The 17,819-nt window shown below is 49.6% G+C and overlaps 5 protein-coding genes across 5 annotated transcripts; 3 read left to right on the top strand and 2 right to left on the bottom strand.

Moving 5' to 3' along the window:
- Positions 1-3,152: 3,152 nt before the first annotated feature.
- FOBCDRAFT_290213 (uncharacterized protein) lies at positions 3,153-4,444 on the top strand (the record flags this gene model as incomplete). Its single annotated transcript, XM_031176513.3, has 3 exons — positions 3,153-3,300; positions 3,366-4,184; positions 4,238-4,444. 3 exons carry the CDS (start codon positions 3,153-3,155, stop codon positions 4,312-4,314), a joined length of 1,044 nt encoding a protein of 347 aa, XP_031047646.2. The 3' UTR covers positions 4,315-4,444.
- A 1,267-nt stretch (positions 4,445-5,711) lies between these two features.
- FOBCDRAFT_23016 (uncharacterized protein) lies at positions 5,712-7,407 on the bottom strand. The gene is made up of 3 exons (XM_031176510.3): positions 7,112-7,407; positions 6,058-7,059; positions 5,712-5,977 (listed from the first exon to the last, which is right to left on the bottom strand). Exons 1-3 carry the CDS (start codon positions 7,179-7,181, stop codon positions 5,748-5,750), a joined length of 1,302 nt encoding a protein of 433 aa, XP_031047643.2. The 5' UTR covers positions 7,182-7,407; the 3' UTR covers positions 5,712-5,747.
- A 1,829-nt stretch (positions 7,408-9,236) lies between these two features.
- Positions 9,237-13,206, top strand: FOBCDRAFT_130174 (P-loop containing nucleoside triphosphate hydrolase protein; the record flags this gene model as incomplete). The annotated part of the gene is made up of 4 exons (XM_059607865.1): positions 9,237-9,474; positions 9,530-10,790; positions 10,995-11,009; positions 11,472-13,206. 4 exons carry the CDS (start codon positions 9,237-9,239, stop codon positions 13,204-13,206), a joined length of 3,249 nt encoding a protein of 1,082 aa, XP_059466952.1.
- Positions 13,207-13,467: 261 nt separating this feature from the next.
- On the top strand, positions 13,468-15,782 carry FOBCDRAFT_290211 (uncharacterized protein; the record flags this gene model as incomplete). The annotated part of the gene is made up of 2 exons (XM_031176505.3): positions 13,468-13,530; positions 13,640-15,782. 2 exons carry the CDS (start codon positions 13,468-13,470, stop codon positions 15,560-15,562), a joined length of 1,986 nt encoding a protein of 661 aa, XP_031047638.3. The 3' UTR covers positions 15,563-15,782.
- On the bottom strand, positions 15,782-16,954 carry FOBCDRAFT_22991 (TIP41-like family-domain-containing protein). The gene is made up of 2 exons (XM_031176504.3): positions 16,193-16,954; positions 15,782-16,124 (listed from the first exon to the last, which is right to left on the bottom strand). Exons 1-2 carry the CDS (start codon positions 16,907-16,909, stop codon positions 16,002-16,004), a joined length of 840 nt encoding a protein of 279 aa, XP_031047637.1. The 5' UTR covers positions 16,910-16,954; the 3' UTR covers positions 15,782-16,001.
- Between the last annotated feature and the right edge of the window lie 865 nt (positions 16,955-17,819).

Here is a 17,819-nt window from a genome sequence, read left to right as displayed (position 1 = left end):
AGGTTTCAGCTGAAACAAAGTCCATCTTGTCTTGGCAAGTTGACCGATATTTCTCGTCAACCTCATACTCTCATCATCCTTGTTGCTCATCTGTCATCTCTCACTTTCCTCAGCTCGCAACTGCAACAAAATCTCGACACCGCCCCAAAGCAACGAGAATCTTTCTGCAACGTTTGCCGTATTGGGATTGGAGAGGTGTGGCTGGCCACCCAGTGCGCAACACCCATTCGCTGTGTTGGCCAAGGCATTAGCAGCAAAAAAGCAAATCCGTCATCTGTTGGTTACACAGCACATCTCCTTAAGCATCTCGTCTTAATGAGGAGCCGATGACGAACGCCTGCATGGTATTGCAGACTTGCTGGGGGTTATCACAGTAGCATGACGGCGCCTCAGACGCTATTGCGCGCCTATACTGAGTTCAGCCCGACCTGATGGGAAGCTATCGATCTGAATACGCCGCCATCTGCAAGTATCCGATTCGGATATAATGAAGAAATGATATTTGATATAACAGATAGATCATCTATCAACTTTTGAAAAGTGAGAAAACAGTACATGTCTATGGGATCCGAATAGCGATCACCAACGTATATTCTATCGCCACAATCAAGATCAACAATGATGACCAGCAACAACTAGCAGTGCTTCAAAGAGTAACTAAGATTCATTGACCGGATCTGTCAACAATGGGTCCTCTCTTCCAGGCTTGCTTCCTCAACGCTACGGTCGCGCCCTCGCGCCGCCAGCCCGCGAGATAATCCTGCATCGTCATCGCCAATACAAGACACACAGGAAATAGTCGTCGCATATCTTCCTAGGAAATGACCCTTGAAACTCAGATTGGACCTGCGTTGCCTGCGTAGTCCGCTGGTAATGAGTCGACTGCACCCAAGCGGAGCAAGTGCTCCCACACAAGATACACGTCAAATATGACAGGATACCCTGCAGACTTTGTGGCTTTCTAAGTTTTGCTTCTTTTTTTTCTTTAAGAAAATGTACTCAATGGATGTACACCGCTGCTTGTAATCAGACTCGGACGCCTCTTCTGCACCCTTTTACCCTTTCATCTCGCCCGCAGCATGTAAGTTTCTGGATGGCCAACGGTGCAGAATGCCTAGCACTTTATTCTTCCCGTACGAATAGCAGCGGAAGCTTTCTCTCATTGGCCCTGTTTCTCACAAAAGCTCCCGCTGCCCCCCGACCTCATGAGTTGATTTCCCCGCTATGGCCAGATACTCGTTCTTGCCTCCACCAAGTCGCTGAGCCTGCTGCGATTAGCGGCAGTCAATAGACATACATCCGGTTGCCATCTGAGTCAGAAGACTATCACTGACTTCCATGTGCAAGAGAATATATGCTGGTAGCCGACACTCAATCCTGGTCAGACGGGGGCTGCCTTCATCATAATTGTCTCCGGCGGAACTATTGGCGTCACGTTTTAACAACACCCCCCCAGCTCGACCAGAAATCAGTTGACCCACGCCTATGGTCCCAGCACAACGGTTGAGGCGTACGCTACTGGCTTTAACAGCCAACCAGCACTGTGTTAAGTTATTGAGCAAACATTTTTTTCTCAGTAAGTTAGTCTTGAAAAGCCTGCTGCCGGCTACAGTCAAAGTGGCAACAGATTGGCCCAGATCGGAAGCACCAACATAGTGGCAACCCCCGGCCAATGTCATTCACACATCTCAAGTGAGATCTTTCTGGGATCTGAACGACAGGGCTTGCCCCGGACAGTGCAAATTCGGTTTAACGCGATCTCAGAGGCTGCGTTAAATGGGCCACTCCCCAGTCTAGCGAGCCAGATGGGCTAGGGTGCCTTGACCATGGCCTAGCTTGTTCACAGTGCAGAAAATGTTCACCTTTAAAAAACCATATCAGACTGTTTGATTATCGGAAGCGACAAGTTTCGCGATTGGATTATTCAAGATAGATTCTGGCTAGTACGTCTCCCCTTGGACATCTCGCCTCAGCTATGGAGTAGTACTCCGTGCTCGAATTTGATCAGAGTGTGTGCCTCTTTTAGGGATAGGTCACTCCGCTCAACTATCCGCCCCTTGCTTCTACGCGATGCGGGTCTCCCTGGACAGGAAGAGCTATCTAGGTACTGCTCTTTTTTCCTCTTTACTCTTCTTTTGACGGAAGACTGCCCATGTGCTGTTCCTGTGAACTGAACTTGTAGTTGGAGAATGTATTGGTGACTGTACACCCTAAGGAGTTGTTTGCCAAGCGGGTAAGCCCTATGAAACCATGGTTGGTTGGATGCATCATACATACGATACGCAGGCTTTGTTGCTCCACCAAGGATGGCAGTTGAAGCAACCTGCAGTAAAAGGCATGGTAAAGCAGGGCGATTATCCTAGTGGGCGGGCGAGTTCTGCACGTGCTGACAGGCCGCTCTGACGAAGCGGCGCCCTCAGTTGCAGCAACGCATCCGCACGAAACTATCTTTATAACCCTGCGGCAGGTACGGATAGGATCCCGGTTGATACTTTTGCTTCTTCGCTCCACCTTATCTCCTCTTGGCGGGGAGGGTCTTGGAGAGGGTGTCCCCCAGAAAAGAAAGGCGTTTTGTCTAACGCCAAGTTCGACTGTTGGTAGCGTCTATCACCTCGGACAGGGGTGGCACACAGACCCCTTCATAAGTCGAGACAATCACTGGATAACGTCTCGTCCTTTGATGTTGGCTTATTACCGGCGCTCAGGTACCAGACAAAAGAGCGAGAGAGTTTGCATCGGCTGAAATCAAGCGTGCCTTGGCCCTACAGACAAAAAGACCTTCAACACATCGCGAATCGAATACAAGAGAGTCGACCCCCCCTCCCATTGAGCTGTCTATATCTGAGATCGTATCCGCATTTTCAGTAGATATTCCCGGCTCTAGCTCTCCCTTCTTTCTTAAAGTCCCTTTACTCTCCCTTCGCCCCTTGCTTAGGTCTTGTAAACCAAGACGTATCTAGTTTCCACTTGCCTTTGCCCTCGGCCAGCCTCGAAGTTTTCAACTACCGCCAGACGCCTCCCTGATAATTCCTCAAGAGGGGACCCATTTCCACCTGAATCATAACAAACAACTCTGGATCAAAACAAAGAACCAGAACCATTTACATCGGCTTGTCTGCTTGCTGTGTGACAGTTGCCAGACGCCTGTCAAAATGAGTATTCATCCATTCCTCAAGATGGAGGGGGCCTCTAGGAGACATTCGGTAGAAGACCCGAACCAGACACACACCTATCAATGCTCGACTCAACCCCAAACCCCACCATGTTCAACCTCAGGAAGCCCCAGAGTCAAGATTGAGGGTAAGTTCTGGTTTTATCAGAGACTCAGCTCTTCAACATGGAAACCCGAGACTAACAACACTAAGAGTTTACAAGCCTCCCCAGATTACATGACGCCGTATCACCTCAAGGGAACAACTTTGTGAAGCTCCCTAGCTTAGGAGAATTTGACGAAGGAGTTGACGCCCTCATTCGAACACATGGACCAGTGAAGACCTGGACTCCATTATCTCCACTCCCTGGACTTTCTCGCAACCCGACGGCCCTTGAGCCTCTGAGATCCATTACACAGCCTCAGCCATCTTGGTCTTTCCAATCTGATGACCTTCCTAACGACTACCCGATCTCAAGAAGAGGGACCATCAGCGGCCATAATCAATACTTGCCTGCAGTTGATCATCCACAGCAACCTTTGCAGGGAAACTATCGGAACCCAGACACTTACTACGGCTATGGCGCTGGCAGCCCATCTCTTCAAGCACCATCGAACACGCATTGCTATCCAAGTCCACCACCAGACGGTGAGGGTCGGCATATTAACCAAAAGTACACAACAGAGGAAGGTGACTACATCATCTACGCCTGGCATGACAAGAAGATGAAGTGGCAGCGCATCAAGCAAGAATTTGCAGCTCGGTTCGGCACTACTCCCGAGCGTACGATCCAAGGTCTCCAAGCGTGGTATTACCGTATGAACCAACGCATACCTGTTTGGGACCAGGAAGGCTGGCTCTGCTTCGATAACGAAGATGACCTTGAACCTCAGCACGTTAGCATCAAGGTTCGTGAACGGGATAGCCAGGACAAACCCATGGAGCCACTTGGCATAGCTCAGCGATACCCCGAACGTGCTATTCACTATTCGTGGGTCGACGCTGAGACTAAGTTCAAGGCCCAAGACTGGGGTACGTATTTATCACTCATTGAGCCATGGCAATGAAACTAACACTGCTTATAGCTGCTAAAAGAGCTTTGCAATACCGCGACAGGCGAGAGAGACGTAGAAGAAAGGAGCAGCGACGACTGAAGCTATGAAGAATGAAGCATGCCGTTCCCTGTGACCAAGCTTGCGGCCCGAATCAACAATCGGCGGAGATACTGATGAACACAGAGTGACTTCGACCACCATTGCCACTGATGAAGCGAATTGTTTCCTTTTCCTATTTGGTTTGAACTCAAAGAGTTCTATATCACGCTTTTCAACGACCGAATTTCCGACGACACGACGATCATGTTCCTACCATACCCTGAAGCATGTAACTAAATCTCCTTTGTCATATCCGTACATTTCATTTCGTGTTCTTGCTTTTCCAGCCCTCGAGTGTTTTGCAGACCACTCTTGGACATGATGTATCAGCAACATGCAAAATACCACCGGGGAAGGATAACACTGGGGGTGGGCAAAAGAGATAGCTGGTTGACATGTCGAGTTAGTGTGTTTCCCATATGTTTGTACTATTAGACGAACCACGATTGATTCCCTCAAAATAATGATACCAATGGATATAGCAGGGGTGTTACTATGGTAGAATCAGCATGCAAAACTCTTCAGTTGCTAATACCACGCCAAGTGTATTGTATGTTTCATGTCTTGGCAAAAAGCTTCTATATCTGAAATCTATTGCGATTCACTTGGCATTTGACTATAATAAGCTTCAGCTCAGATGTAGATGTCATGGTATGCAAGCTTATGATCTCAAAGCCACTGCCTCCGCCCCCTTTCCCGACAAGCGGTTGCCAAGAATCTAAGTCAATTCATTCGGCATTTCGCATCTGCTTTGATAAAGCGAAGACAAACATGTAGATCCCCTGGGGTAAAACAGTTCAGGCCGCTAGTGCAGGGCTGAAAGGCCCTGATACCATCTCGGACATGGCAGGTGTCTCGAGGACGGTGGATCTAGACGGCGTGCAGATGCAAGATCCCTTCTCTGAGCAAGGTCAGATGCCAGATCCCCGTTACCAACATGTCTCTGCACGCATCGTGGGGTATGCGACAGAATCCTGGCGCACAAACCAGTCATTGTCCCGATACTGGTGCATTTCAGAATCAAATACCCTCCTCCCCCTTGGCGCGGGCAAACAATGGACAACTTCCAACGTGTGACGGATTCTCCGAGCCTATTCCGTCGACAAAAGACGACTGGCCATGTCAGATCGGGATCTTTGCATGTATTGTTGGTGGTTTACTTGAAATGCATGTTCGGCTAGTGAGACGAATGATGAAGGTGTCACGCCTCAGGGGTACACCGTTGTGGCTTGCACAATCAAGGGTCCTCAGAATAAGAATGCGAGATAGAGAAGTTTGGGGGGAAAGCGACAATCCTACACTGTCTGTTGTTTGTTGGCGGCGAGGACGTGTGAGATCTGCTTGTGGTGGTTGACATGTTGGGACATGTTGATTTGTTGCTGCTGGGCTGAAAGTCTAACGCCTCAAAATCTTTAGACTAGTTTGTTTGCTCTATGTGCTTCTATTGAAAGGCTTTACTGTGCCTCATATAGGTCCTGATACGAGCCATGGTGGCGTCGTCGTCGCCGCCGCCGTCGAGGACCATGTCATTGTCGCTTTCGTCATAGTACATGTTGTCAAACTCTTCGTCGTCAGATGCATTCCCATTCCGATAGCCATAAGGATGGCGCCCGTATTCATCATCTGACTCTACCTCGTCTTCTGGATAGTCAGCCGTGTAGTAGTTCTCGGCTAACAAGTTTGCTTTGTTAGTCTTGATTCTCAAGTCTTCAAGCTGGGTGGTGTTGCCCAAGACTAGCCGAGAGACTCACCATTCTCATCCTCGTCATCTTCGTCAAGGTCCTCGTCTTCATCACGCTCAGGGCCGTAGAATAGGTTGCTCTCCTCCTTTCCATCAAGAACCAACACGCCAACATCGGTCGGTGCAACATCGACAGTCATGGCGTGTGCCGGGATGCGGACGTATTCCTCAATGATCCAATCGTCGTCGTCCTCTGCCTCACTCTCACCCATATTCATGCTGACATCGTTTGGCTCGGATGTGCTTGTAGCCACCTCTGGGTGACGCTCCTGATATCTCTTAGCTGGAGCTTTAGGCTTGAACCTGGCTACTCTTTGCTTTTCCTGTTCCATATCCTGGAGGTTGGCCCCAATCTCTTTCATAACCCAGTCGTTCATGTCAGCAGTTATCTTTGATAAATCCTGGTTGTGAGGACTCGTAACGGAAGTTGGAAGAGGAGACCGTGTATTGGGGCCAGGAAGAGGGGAGTTCTGTCTGCTCCTCGCTGCTGGTTTTTTGAGCCGTCGCTCCTGTTGTGGTGGCTCCTCTGAAGGCCGCAATTCGGACGAGGCATCTGAAGACATCGTTATGTCTTGACTTGGTTGCGCTTGTGGTACTGGTATAGATGCCTGAATGGTCTTCATAACCTGAGAGGCTCGTTGACTAGCTTTTGCACGGCTTCGTTCGACGAAGACAGCAGGTCCGTAGCGTGCTCGCTTATTTAGACCAGCACCTGATGGTTGTGCCGCATTAGAGGCCATCATCATCTTCCTCGATATGTGAAAGCGTCGTGGTTCGGTGCCCTTGGAGGTTTCGATCAATTTGGTGTCCGGTATAGGGGCGACATCATCAAGGTCGACGCTCTTCTTTGTTGGTGGTGTATCATCGCTCGGTCCGGAGACGTGAATGACTGGCTTGGCATCACGAAGAGAGGGTGATGGGTTCTCTATCGTCGGGGACTGAGGGCCGGGGTGCCTCCTTTGATAGACCCATTTGCTATCACTTCGATGGCGTTTTGCGCCTTCGTCAAACTCTGGATCGAGTTAGATTCTGCAATAGTGAACGCGCAGTAGAAGAAGGCGTACGGAGAAAGGTCACAGGAGACTCGTCGTCGCGCTTTCGCTTCACGCGGATGAGCTGAGGTGGAATCGACATGTTGCTATATGTTTCGAGCGATTCGACAAGATGAAACGCGAAGCAAGGAAACAAGCAAGTCCGCTGATGACGCAGTCTAGATGTACGAGCGATCAAGCAGAGGAAATAAGCTTGAGTGATTCTTATGCGACTGAAACCACGGTGGTTTTAGAGAAGGCTTCTTTGAATGCGCCGGTTGCGTGAGTAAGCGTGCGAGAGGTTGTGTTTTCGCCGCGAACGATGAGGTCAGAAGCTGGCAATGGTATTTTCTCAAATTTTCATCCACTTGCCGTAGGTTAAAGGTGGGGCCACTCACTGGGAAGAGCCGCCTAAAGAGCCTCCTGGGAGGTGGGGCCATGCTGGTTTTAGTGTCTGCGTTAGTGGGCAGTTATCCTGGCAATTGGTGGGGGTTGGTGGTTGAGCTTCATCACACTGAACGGAGTGAACCGACTTGAGCTGAGAAATGCATAAAGAGATTGAAAACCAGAAACGAATATATCAGTGCCTTAGTCACACACTCGGTAATTACCTAGGTAGATACACTATCCTATCGTACTGCCTGTCTTGTCTCTAAAATGAAATGGCTGCTGCTCTTGAATTGGCTTTCGACGGTGCAAGGTTGAGCTGGGAAGTGGGGTGAACGGTTAAGAATCTCCTGATACTGGGACAAGCAAGCAACCAAAAGCTCTTCAGAGCTGGAGGTCCAGACCAGCTTGATGATTTCAAATCCTGAATGCTAACAACGTATTTACAGGAGAGGAAGCCAGTTGGAACATGTCTGATATTTGGTTCAGACAAGCGAGAGAAGGCAGAGACATGTTCATAACTCGCTTCGACAGCTTGAAAACGGTTGGAATGCGGGGGCGCACGGTTCACCGTAGTCTATCCACAAGTGCATACCCAGTCATGCTATCTATGCCGTAGTCTCACAAGTGCTGGGGCATCGTATTCACAACCCACGGGTAGTTGCTGATTTCTTCCCTGCTCCCGTTGATTGACGTGCATGAACTCAACGGGATTTTTGTGCTTGCATACAGCGGAACGGGGTCAAAATGGATCAAGAGATCAACTGCGATGTAACCAATTGCCAAGGAGATAGAGAGGCATCGTTGCGCGTAGATCAGCGGCTATAAAACAGGTCACCAAAGCTAATTGGTACATAACTACAAGGTCGGGAAAAGACCCGTTGTCAATGCAGATCGTGATCAACCCCGGATTACGGCGTAGCCTTCAACACCAAGATTGGTACTGGGTTGGGATTGCAAAACGCCTTTTAGTTACGGTAGATCATCCACGAGTTTCTTATATACATGAATCAGATTCAGTCACTTCTCTGCCCCCTCATCTCTCGTCCCTTGAGCTCAATGACGTCTATCCAGCACTTGTTCTAGAGGGTACCTAATAAGTATCCTCGGTGTAGGCAGGTAACTAAGAGTGACCTGAAAAAGTCAATGCAAACTCACGTGTTTGGGCCCCAACGGCAGACTCCAACGTCTCATTCCGTTACTCTCCCTTGTCTTCTTGACCTTGTCCTTGAGATTTGTCCTCGACAGTCAACTTATAGTAGGTGCCTTGCTCCTCACAAAGCCCAAGGCATCGATCGGCCGCAAGATCAAGCTCAAGCTCCAGGTTGGTGTTGCATTGACCTTCAGCTGTCGTCATCCCGCCTCCTCCCTCCCGTTCTCCTCCTCACTCATGTCTTCACCCAACTTCCATCATTAACCTTTCTTTCTTTCGTCATTCTACACCTCACCTCTAATTTTCCCTCATTTTCTTTACGTGTCGCGCTTCTTCGACCTGTTGTCAATGCGTTGTGATCCTGCTGTATTGATCTCTGGATCATCACCCTGTGTCGACAGAGGTACGAATATCCATCCCTGTCCGTCGTTCGATTCTCGCGCGCTCCGAGATCAGAGCATCGATGCCAACTCAGTAACCTTTTTAGAAACCTACGATTTGCCTTAATTACACCTTTTCCTCATCATTTAACTGTTCATTCACGTATGCATTTTGACCACGCTTCTGCCTTGGCTGCGAGTTACTTACTGTATCAGTGTACTTTCGGCTCAACCCACCATGTCATCCAAAACGCCATGTACAATTACCTACAAGAAGCCTGGGACTTTACCTCCTGTCTTTCTTGCAGGCTCCTTCACTGATCCACAATGGCAACTTCAAGAGATGGAATACACTACTGGCCAAAACGGAGACCATATTTTTCGGTCTGAAGTTATGCTAGAACCTGATCAGGATTACCAATTCAAGCTCCGCATAGGTCATGACAATTGGGCTCTAGCCGAGAACTATCCTACTGGTGAGTGCAGAGCCATTCCCTATCCCGAGCTGCTCCCTGATATTTTGTTCCAAAGCAACCGATGATTCCGGAAATCAGAACAATGTTATACGCGCACCTGAAAAGCCAGCTGAAGAGCAGATCGCACCAGCCGGCGTCGATACGCCAGCGATCAATTTGAACCCTGCCAGTCAGCTCCCTTCGACATCTACAGAAGCAGAATCCGTCGCCGAGAACGCGGAAGATTTCAAGGTTCCATTATTTGCACACGAGTCACTAGGTAACGATGTTGAAGAAGAAACCGAGGACAACAAGATACCATTGTTGGCGCATGAAACCCTGGGCGATGAGTCCAAGGAGGAAGACGAAGCAGAGGCCTTCAAGGCACCTCTTTTGGCCCACGAAACGCTCGGAAACGATGCGAAGGAGGACTCTGAAGAAATGAAAATGCCACTGTTTGCACACGAGTGTCTTGGTGCTTATGATTTTGGAGAAGAGCCAGACTCAGCTCCGATCGCAGTCAATAGCCCAGGTCAAAGTTCAAGAGCCAAATCGAAGCACGACGAATCTTCCGACATCGACGTCAACGACCCTACACTCGAGACCTTCCCTTCCGATCGCGGCTCGATCCTTGATGCCATTCGGACCATTCAGACTCACCTTGGAGAAGATCAGACCCATCTCGAGGACATTCCTCTGTCACCTCGTGTAATCACATCTAGAAGGACTAGTCTGGATTCTAACGATGACTTGTGTTTGTCGCCCGCGTCTTTGAGTCCTACCGTTACTAGGAGACGAGACAGCAGACCTTCTCATAGTTTCGGACGAACTCGTTCCTTAGTATCTCTAGGCTCGATCGAAGAGGAGCCCAAACCTGCTTCGAGCAAGCAATCCGCAGGCCCTGCCGTTGTATCTCTACCGAATCCCAACTCCAAGAGCAAGCCGGTCGGGCAGAAGTCACCCCCTAGTGAGGAAGACGAAGCTGTCGTAATGAAGACCTCAGAGGTAAAACCCAGTACGAAGACCAATGGCGAGTCAGCATCTCAAGTTGAAAGTTATGAGGCCCAGAATACCCAACACGATAAGGCCTCCAGCGCCACCACGGCTGCAGATCCCCCAGCTGCAATCTCTCAAGCGATCGACAGCCCATCTAACGATACGCCATCGATCGGTAAATCTGTGCAAAATGAATCGTCCGGAATCCCTGAGTCCGAAGCAGTTCAATCCTCAAAAGAGCCACAACCAACACCAGATCCAATTATCGACAATAAAACCAAGAACACGGCGGCTTCAGGGGACCCTTCTCGAGCCCCGCCACGTGGCAGTGTTGTGCCTTTGTGAGTACCTACTTGACATGCCGAAGAGAATGCTTCTAACAATGATGCCTCAGAATCGTTACAACGGGAGCCCTCGCTGTCGCCATTGGGATAGGGTGGTGGCAGGCGGCCGACCATTAGGAGAAGTAACCTTCTAACGTTGATTCTGGCTTTGGGCTGGATTGGGTAGTTTTCATAATAAAGGATAGGACATCGACGATGCAGGGATAAACAGCAACTGTACATGTACGAACCGAGGAGGATTGATAACAAAACAGGGCCGTGAACAACGGACGGTAGAAACCTATACGAGTCCTAGGAGCCACTAGGAAGCATGTTTATTTTGTCGATGCGAATACTAAACCGATTGGTACGATTCATCACGTACTTTCGTTAAATGTTGTCTTCGTATTGTACCCATGTAATATGAGGTAAGATACCTGAGGGGAGCATGAGGGGTGGGTACGCACTGTGTCCATCTGCATCGGCGAAAAAGACTCCGAGGCCCGACTTCAATAAAAAAAAAACTCCACCATCAATCAGTATCATATTATCACCAAGAATATTTCTGCAACACAGTTGTTTCATCGCATGAAACCCGGCAATTATGCAGCGCATAGCAACGAGCTCGCTTTGCTCGCTTTGTATTCGTTCCTCTAGGCCGACTACAGTTGCACGTTCATCACTACAAACATGCATTAGCCAACGCCTGGCTTCGCAACATTTCAAGCCTCGCCCCTCGCGCATGGTTCTCTCAGATCGAGTTGATCGACCACCTCCGTCTCGCGATGATCGGCGCCAACGTCGTGAAGCCCCAGGTCCTTTTGGAGGAATGAACAAGAAATATGCCAATATTGATCCTGCCCGGAGAGCCGGTCCGCATCGTGCGATAGGAGGAAAAGATGGCAATGGAGGAAAGACAAGAGAGAGGGAAAACAGGAGAGGAGGACCAAGAGACGGAGACGATCGAAAAGCGCTCAAGATGCAGAGGGCTCTGGCTACAGTCTCGTACGGAAAGCGAACAGTGATGAAAGAAAGCATGACCGACTACGAAACATTCGACAACTTTGATCTCATCCCCACCCTTCAAGTCGCCGTCAACGAAGAGCTCTTTAAGGGCATGACAGATATCAAGCCAACCCCTGTGCAGCGACTAGCGATTCCAGCTTTGCTTGGACAAAGAAGTCCGGACGACTTGAAAAGACCAACAGAAGAGATGAGGTCATTCTTATTAGCGGCAGAGACTGGTTCCGGGAAGACATTGGCCTATCTGTTGCCGGCTATCGATGCTCTCAAGACTGCCGAAGCAGAGGACCCTGAGCTAAAGGCCTACCGTGAACGATGGGAACTCGAGAAGCAACGGCAATTAGAGGGCCATTCCAAGGGCAAGCCATTCGACGAGCCGCATCCTACCATGGCTCGTCCCAAGGTTGTCGTCCTTGTGCCCACAGCAGAACTTGCGCACCAGGTCACAAAGGTATCCAAAGCTCTGTCACACGTTGCCAAGTTCAAGACAGAACTCCTCTCTTCGGACTTGAAACCCCAGCAGATTCAGCGTAACCTGTACGGGCCTAGGGGAGTTGATGTCATCGTCTCGACACCTCATCTCCTCGCATCGATTGCTGATTCAGATCCCAACATCCTCTCCCGCGTATCTCATCTAATCGTCGACGAGGCAGACTCTCTTTTCGACCGAAGTTTTGCTCCAGTCACCACCAGTATTGTGGAGCGAGCGCTGCCCTCCATGAAACAGTTTGTCTGCTGTTCAGCCACGATTCCCCGAAAACTCAACAACTTCCTCGCCACCAACTACCCCAAGATGGTCCGAATCACCACACCCAACCTCCACGCTATCCCCCGACGTGTCCAATTAGGTGTTGTTGACGTCTCGAGAGAACCCTACCGCAACAGGAAGGATCTCGCCTGTGCCGATGCTATCTACTCCATCGGCCGTGAGTCTGCCAGTCACGAGGGACCAGTAAAGGGCGAAGTTGATGTTCGCCGCATAATGGTTTTCGTCAACGAGCGGGAAAAGACCGAGGAATTGGCGAACTACCTCAGAGAGAAGGGAATCAATGCCGAGGCTCTCCATAGAGATACACCTGAGAAGCGCCACGGCGAGGTTCTGGAGACTTTTACGTCTCCCGCGCCTCTTAGAATCCCAACACCGTCAATTGCCTCCAAGGCTCGATCACTGGCCAACGTGAGAGTCCTGGTCGTTACAGACTTGGCCTCAAGGGGTATCGATACCCTTGCAGTCCGTCATGTGATTCTATATGATGTGCCTCACACAACCATTGACTTTATCCACCGACTTGGTCGTGCCGGACGAATGGGTCGACGTGGTCGTGGTATTGTGCTTGTTGGTAACGACGATAGGAAGGATGTTGTCGCAGAGGTCAAGAACAGCATGTTCAGAGGACAGGCCCTGATTTAAACATCGCTATCCTGTTTCATTTTATGCATCATGTACAATGAATGGAGTAATTGGATGAATATGTAAGATTATAAGGTCATGAGGTTGGATAAAGTCTATTTGCATGGATGGGTCAAGATTTTTATGAATATCTCCATAGAGGAAATGTACAGTATCTAAGCATTTTATGGTTTATGTGCCCAAGACTCACGAAAATCTCAAATTTGTCGTATAATCTGAATAATGCAGTTCGATTTAAGAGGTAAGCGGCTCTAACTAACCATGCTGGTCGTCAAGCTTCTGTGGGTCAAAGCGCTTGGTGTTTGGTGGGCCATCAAACCTAAGGTAATGGAACCAATCCTGCTACCTATTGAGCAAGGTACGTACCGTCAACGTCGCGTCGCGTTTCTTTGGCGTGTTTCTCTTCCCCATTCGCACAATATCATCATCATAGGTTATTCGCATATTCTCATCCCACCCAAAACCCACCCCCCGGAATTTGTCTCGAGAAGCTCTTCTCCAAAGTCGCAAAGAGTATCTCGATTACCATTTCTACAAACTACCTCCTTGCGACGCATATTCCAGATCTGTTACCTCAATGCCTCGAGCTAAACGTGCGCGTCGTGCACCCGCACAATCTGCGAAGTCTCATGCACGATCACCTTCACCCGATGCAAGTGACAACGAAGTTCCCCGACCGACTCGGTCTCCCGAGAGAGGTCGTAGAAGGACGACACGATCTTCAGGTGCTTATTCAAGTGCCGTCAACGAGCAAGATGTTCTCGCGGCGAATAGGCGTCGCGACGCAGCGCTAGACAAGCTAGCCAACGAGGATCCTACTTCCACAGTCAGTAACAATGTTGAGGATGGAGATTCTGGAAGCTCAATCGAAGGTGGACGACGAGTAACAGCTACACCAACTCAAAGAAGGGACACGACTGGACTAGATTTAGCGGATAGCGTGTTTGGTGATCTCGACGATAGCTTCGGGATCGAGGACGACGATACCCGACCGGGACTGCGCTCAGCTGATGCATCCTCTCTCAACTTGAGCAACTTCAGGCGCAGACCACGCCAATCCAGCATTATTGGGCGCAACGACCCTCCCATTAGGCCCAGTAGCCGCGGCGGCAACACACCCAGTATCAGCTCGACACTTCACTTCGGTGCCTTCAAGCGGCGCGCACGAGAGCCAAGCATTTTGGGAACTGCGCGAAAGCCTCGACCGGAAGAAAATGCCGCAGGACAGGAACCGGATTCAGCGAGCGAGGACGAGGACGATTTCATGCCTGAAGCCGAATCGACACCTCTCAACAACCGACGGCGGACAAAGCCCGAGACTGAGCCGGAGATCGAGGTTCCTGCCTCTCCAGAAGTCTCCGCAGGACCGAAGCACAGGAAAAGGAAGAGCGAAGATGCGCTACCAAGTAGTGATCGGCCTGATAAGGTATCGCGAATTGAGAAAGACGCGGACGAAGAATCAGAGGAAGAAGCGGGACCAGCACCCCATGTGATTTCTGATGATGCAAGCGATTCTTCACTGTCAGATCTCGATTCTCCCCTAGGACCATCTCCGGTGCTTCTGGACAGGCCTGTTACCCCCATCAATAACGAGGAGCTCATGGCTCTACCTGCCAGTAGTGATTCAGAAGACGTGAACTGGCCTGATATTCATACCTTGGCTAAGCGACGCCGAAGGCCTTCCGCCACAACACCTATTCGCGCCGATAACTTTTCAGATGTATCTTCACCTCCTTCTCTGACACACTCTCCCAATTATGCAGAGGCACCGAAGTCCCGAGGTCGGGCTACAACTCGACGTCAGCAACCATCACCAAAGATAACAACTGCCGACTTGACGAGTTTACTTCCGAAGCGCCATTACAAGAAGCAGCGGGGCCCACTGGAACTGGAAAGCGACGAGGAGCATGACACATCCGGTATCGGGGAGGACGAGGACGAGCTATCGTATCTTGACAGCCGGGCTGCGCGTCGAAGACGAGGCGGACGATCGACCAGCCGCGGAGGCGCAAGGCGACCAGGCTCACGAGGCGGGCGCCCAACTCAGGCTCTCAAGCCCAGACAGCCGACCTCTGACAAGCAAACGGGTCGTAATGCACAGACTTACTCGCGTCGGTCATCGGACAAGGAGAATGAGAATGAGAATGATGCTGGTAGCGATGAAGACGAGGAAGAGCACGAAGCCAGTCGTTTTCAGCCACTCCCAGACGATACTTTTGAGAACGGAAGTGGTGAGAACGCAAGCACTCCATCAGCTGATGAACTCAAGCAAGCAGCAAGGAAGTTTAAAGAGGTTGACAGGTGGGAACTTGACTTTGAGGAGGTTACGCAGAGTTCGTCTCCACTTGCACGATGAAGCACAAACGAAGCGAAGCAGAGCAAAGCAAAGCACAAAGAATGAGATGTGGGCGCCAAGTAATATGAAAGGAAAAGGGCCGAGGCGTTTAGCGGGTTGGAGCAACTGTTTTCGAGCAAAACCTTGGGAGTTACACAAAGGGAGTATGCTAGGTCAGGGTATTTTGTGAAAATTCTGAATGATGCCTGTTTCGGGCTCACATTGCATTGTACGTTTAGGAGGGCAAGAATGGATCCCATGTCAGAGTTGAGTCAAAAGGTGAAGAGGTCTGCGGCGGGGGTATTCAAAGAGGACACTTTGATGGCTTATTGATATCAGACAACTAAATCCTTGACTTGCGAGTTTCATCCCGCTCCTTACACATTGTGTAATGTGTAATATGCCTCAACTCCAGAAACGCCGTGACTTGATGTTCTTGTTTTCCTGTCCTGATTTGTTCTCATGCACTTGGGTTGAGAGCTTCTGCCCGATGCTCTACAAGCGGCAGTAGTGGAGCTAGGACGTTGGGATCTCTCAGTGCGATTGTAATGTCGTCTGGGAGTCTTCCGGACATGAGAAGTTTCTGCAGCGCTGAAGTCAGTATTGCATGATGGAAGATTGAGGTCAAGCAATTTCCATAAATCTACTCACCCTCTTGACTTTCTCGTAGGTCTCTTCTTGCGCCGAGTATTCGCGAATAACCTCATCAGTCTCAAAATCGACATAGACACGGGTGTCACGTATCCGCAGGACAACATTATCCAGGCGCATGAACAACCGACACAGCAAAAGCATGCGCTTCTCGTGCACGCGGACTTTGACGCTGAAGATGGATATGCCGTTGTCGTCCAGCTCACTCTCGTACAGCATAACTTCGTCAAAGAACAGGATAGGGTCTCGACGCTTCAGGAGCTCAATAGGGATCACCTTGTCGGTAGGTGCAAACTTCATAGCCGAGGCTTCGATGCTACCAGTATATGTCGTCGAGTAGCTCCAGTCATAGGGCTTCACAACTTCCTTTATACCCTGTGTGGTGCCTTCTCGGGTGCTCTCCCAGTCTCGAGCATATGCAACCTTGAGCATGTGGCGATCTGTCTTGTCGACGGCGTCAAGCGCATCTGGAGTGTTGAAGTTCAGGGACCAGCCTGAAGGCACATGTTCAATTCCGACGACGTTGTCGCCAAATATCATCTCCGGCATCGGAATGCCAATCTTTTCGGTGAGTGCATCGATGGTACCGGATTTGGAGATGGGCAGCTTGCGGGTCGAGATGCGGAATCTGCTTTGCGAGTGTGTCGTTGTGGCCGAGGCGAGAGCCTGTGGCTTAGGGAACGGTTCGTTCGGGTCTGAGATATGGTTGCGCTGCATATTGGGGCGTTCGCGTCTTGATCTTTTCAAGATTGAGAAGATGAAGGTGAAGATGTCAGAATCAAGAGCTGGCTGAGTTACGGGTTGGAAGCTGTTATGTTATCCAATGGCGGGGTGGGTGGGGTCCTGCGGGGAGCTAAGTTAAGGTACCTTAGGCCTTACAATGGATGCGCCAGGTCCCTGAAGTTTGGTACTCAAGGTTCAGATAGGTAGTGTAGATAGATGTCCAATTAAAAGCAATAAGATCTCTGTCATTCCTCCTGCTCCAGACTTGTTTGTTTCGTTCATCTTGAAGTTTTCTACCCCGAGCATCTATTTTCTTTCCTCTGTATATGTTGACAACACTCTTACAGGTGCCTTACCAAGGATATAGGTACAGGTGCCTAAGGTAGGTTAGCTATTGTACCTAGGTTCTACTCCACTCTGAACTGCACTTAGTTTTATCAATCAGATATCCACGGACCCAATATATCCCATTGAAGTTTGACTGTTAGCTGAACAATCACGTTAGCAGCCATGACTCTTAGCTCTATGCCTACCTACAGAGTAATATGTTCATTGCTTCGACATCTTCGGAGACTTTCAGACAGTCCTCTATATTGAACAGCTGGAGTCTTTTTAGTATATACTGGCCTTAAATGTAAATATTAAATTCCCATAATCTTGCTGGCTACACACTTTCCGGTAATCTCAGATACTAAATCGTGAGTGAGACTTGGACAGAGCAAGTTGAATTTCTATGATTAGACGCTTGCCATAAAAGCATTTGAGCCTTCCGTGATACACTGGGTGGTAGATATGGGAGTTTCTCATGATACATTGTTATCTCAACCTGCGACTGATGAATGATATCCAAATCCTAATGCCACCACTGCGCATGGCCATTTGGAAGAGACCCCAGTGAATATGA

Source organism: Fusarium oxysporum, chromosome III (genome assembly GCF_013085055.1).
Source record: "Fusarium oxysporum Fo47 chromosome III, complete sequence".
Taxonomy (NCBI): Eukaryota; Fungi; Ascomycota; class Sordariomycetes; order Hypocreales; family Nectriaceae; genus Fusarium; species Fusarium oxysporum.
Note: the sequence above shows the minus strand (reverse complement) of the source record. Positions and strands in the feature narration are given on the sequence as shown.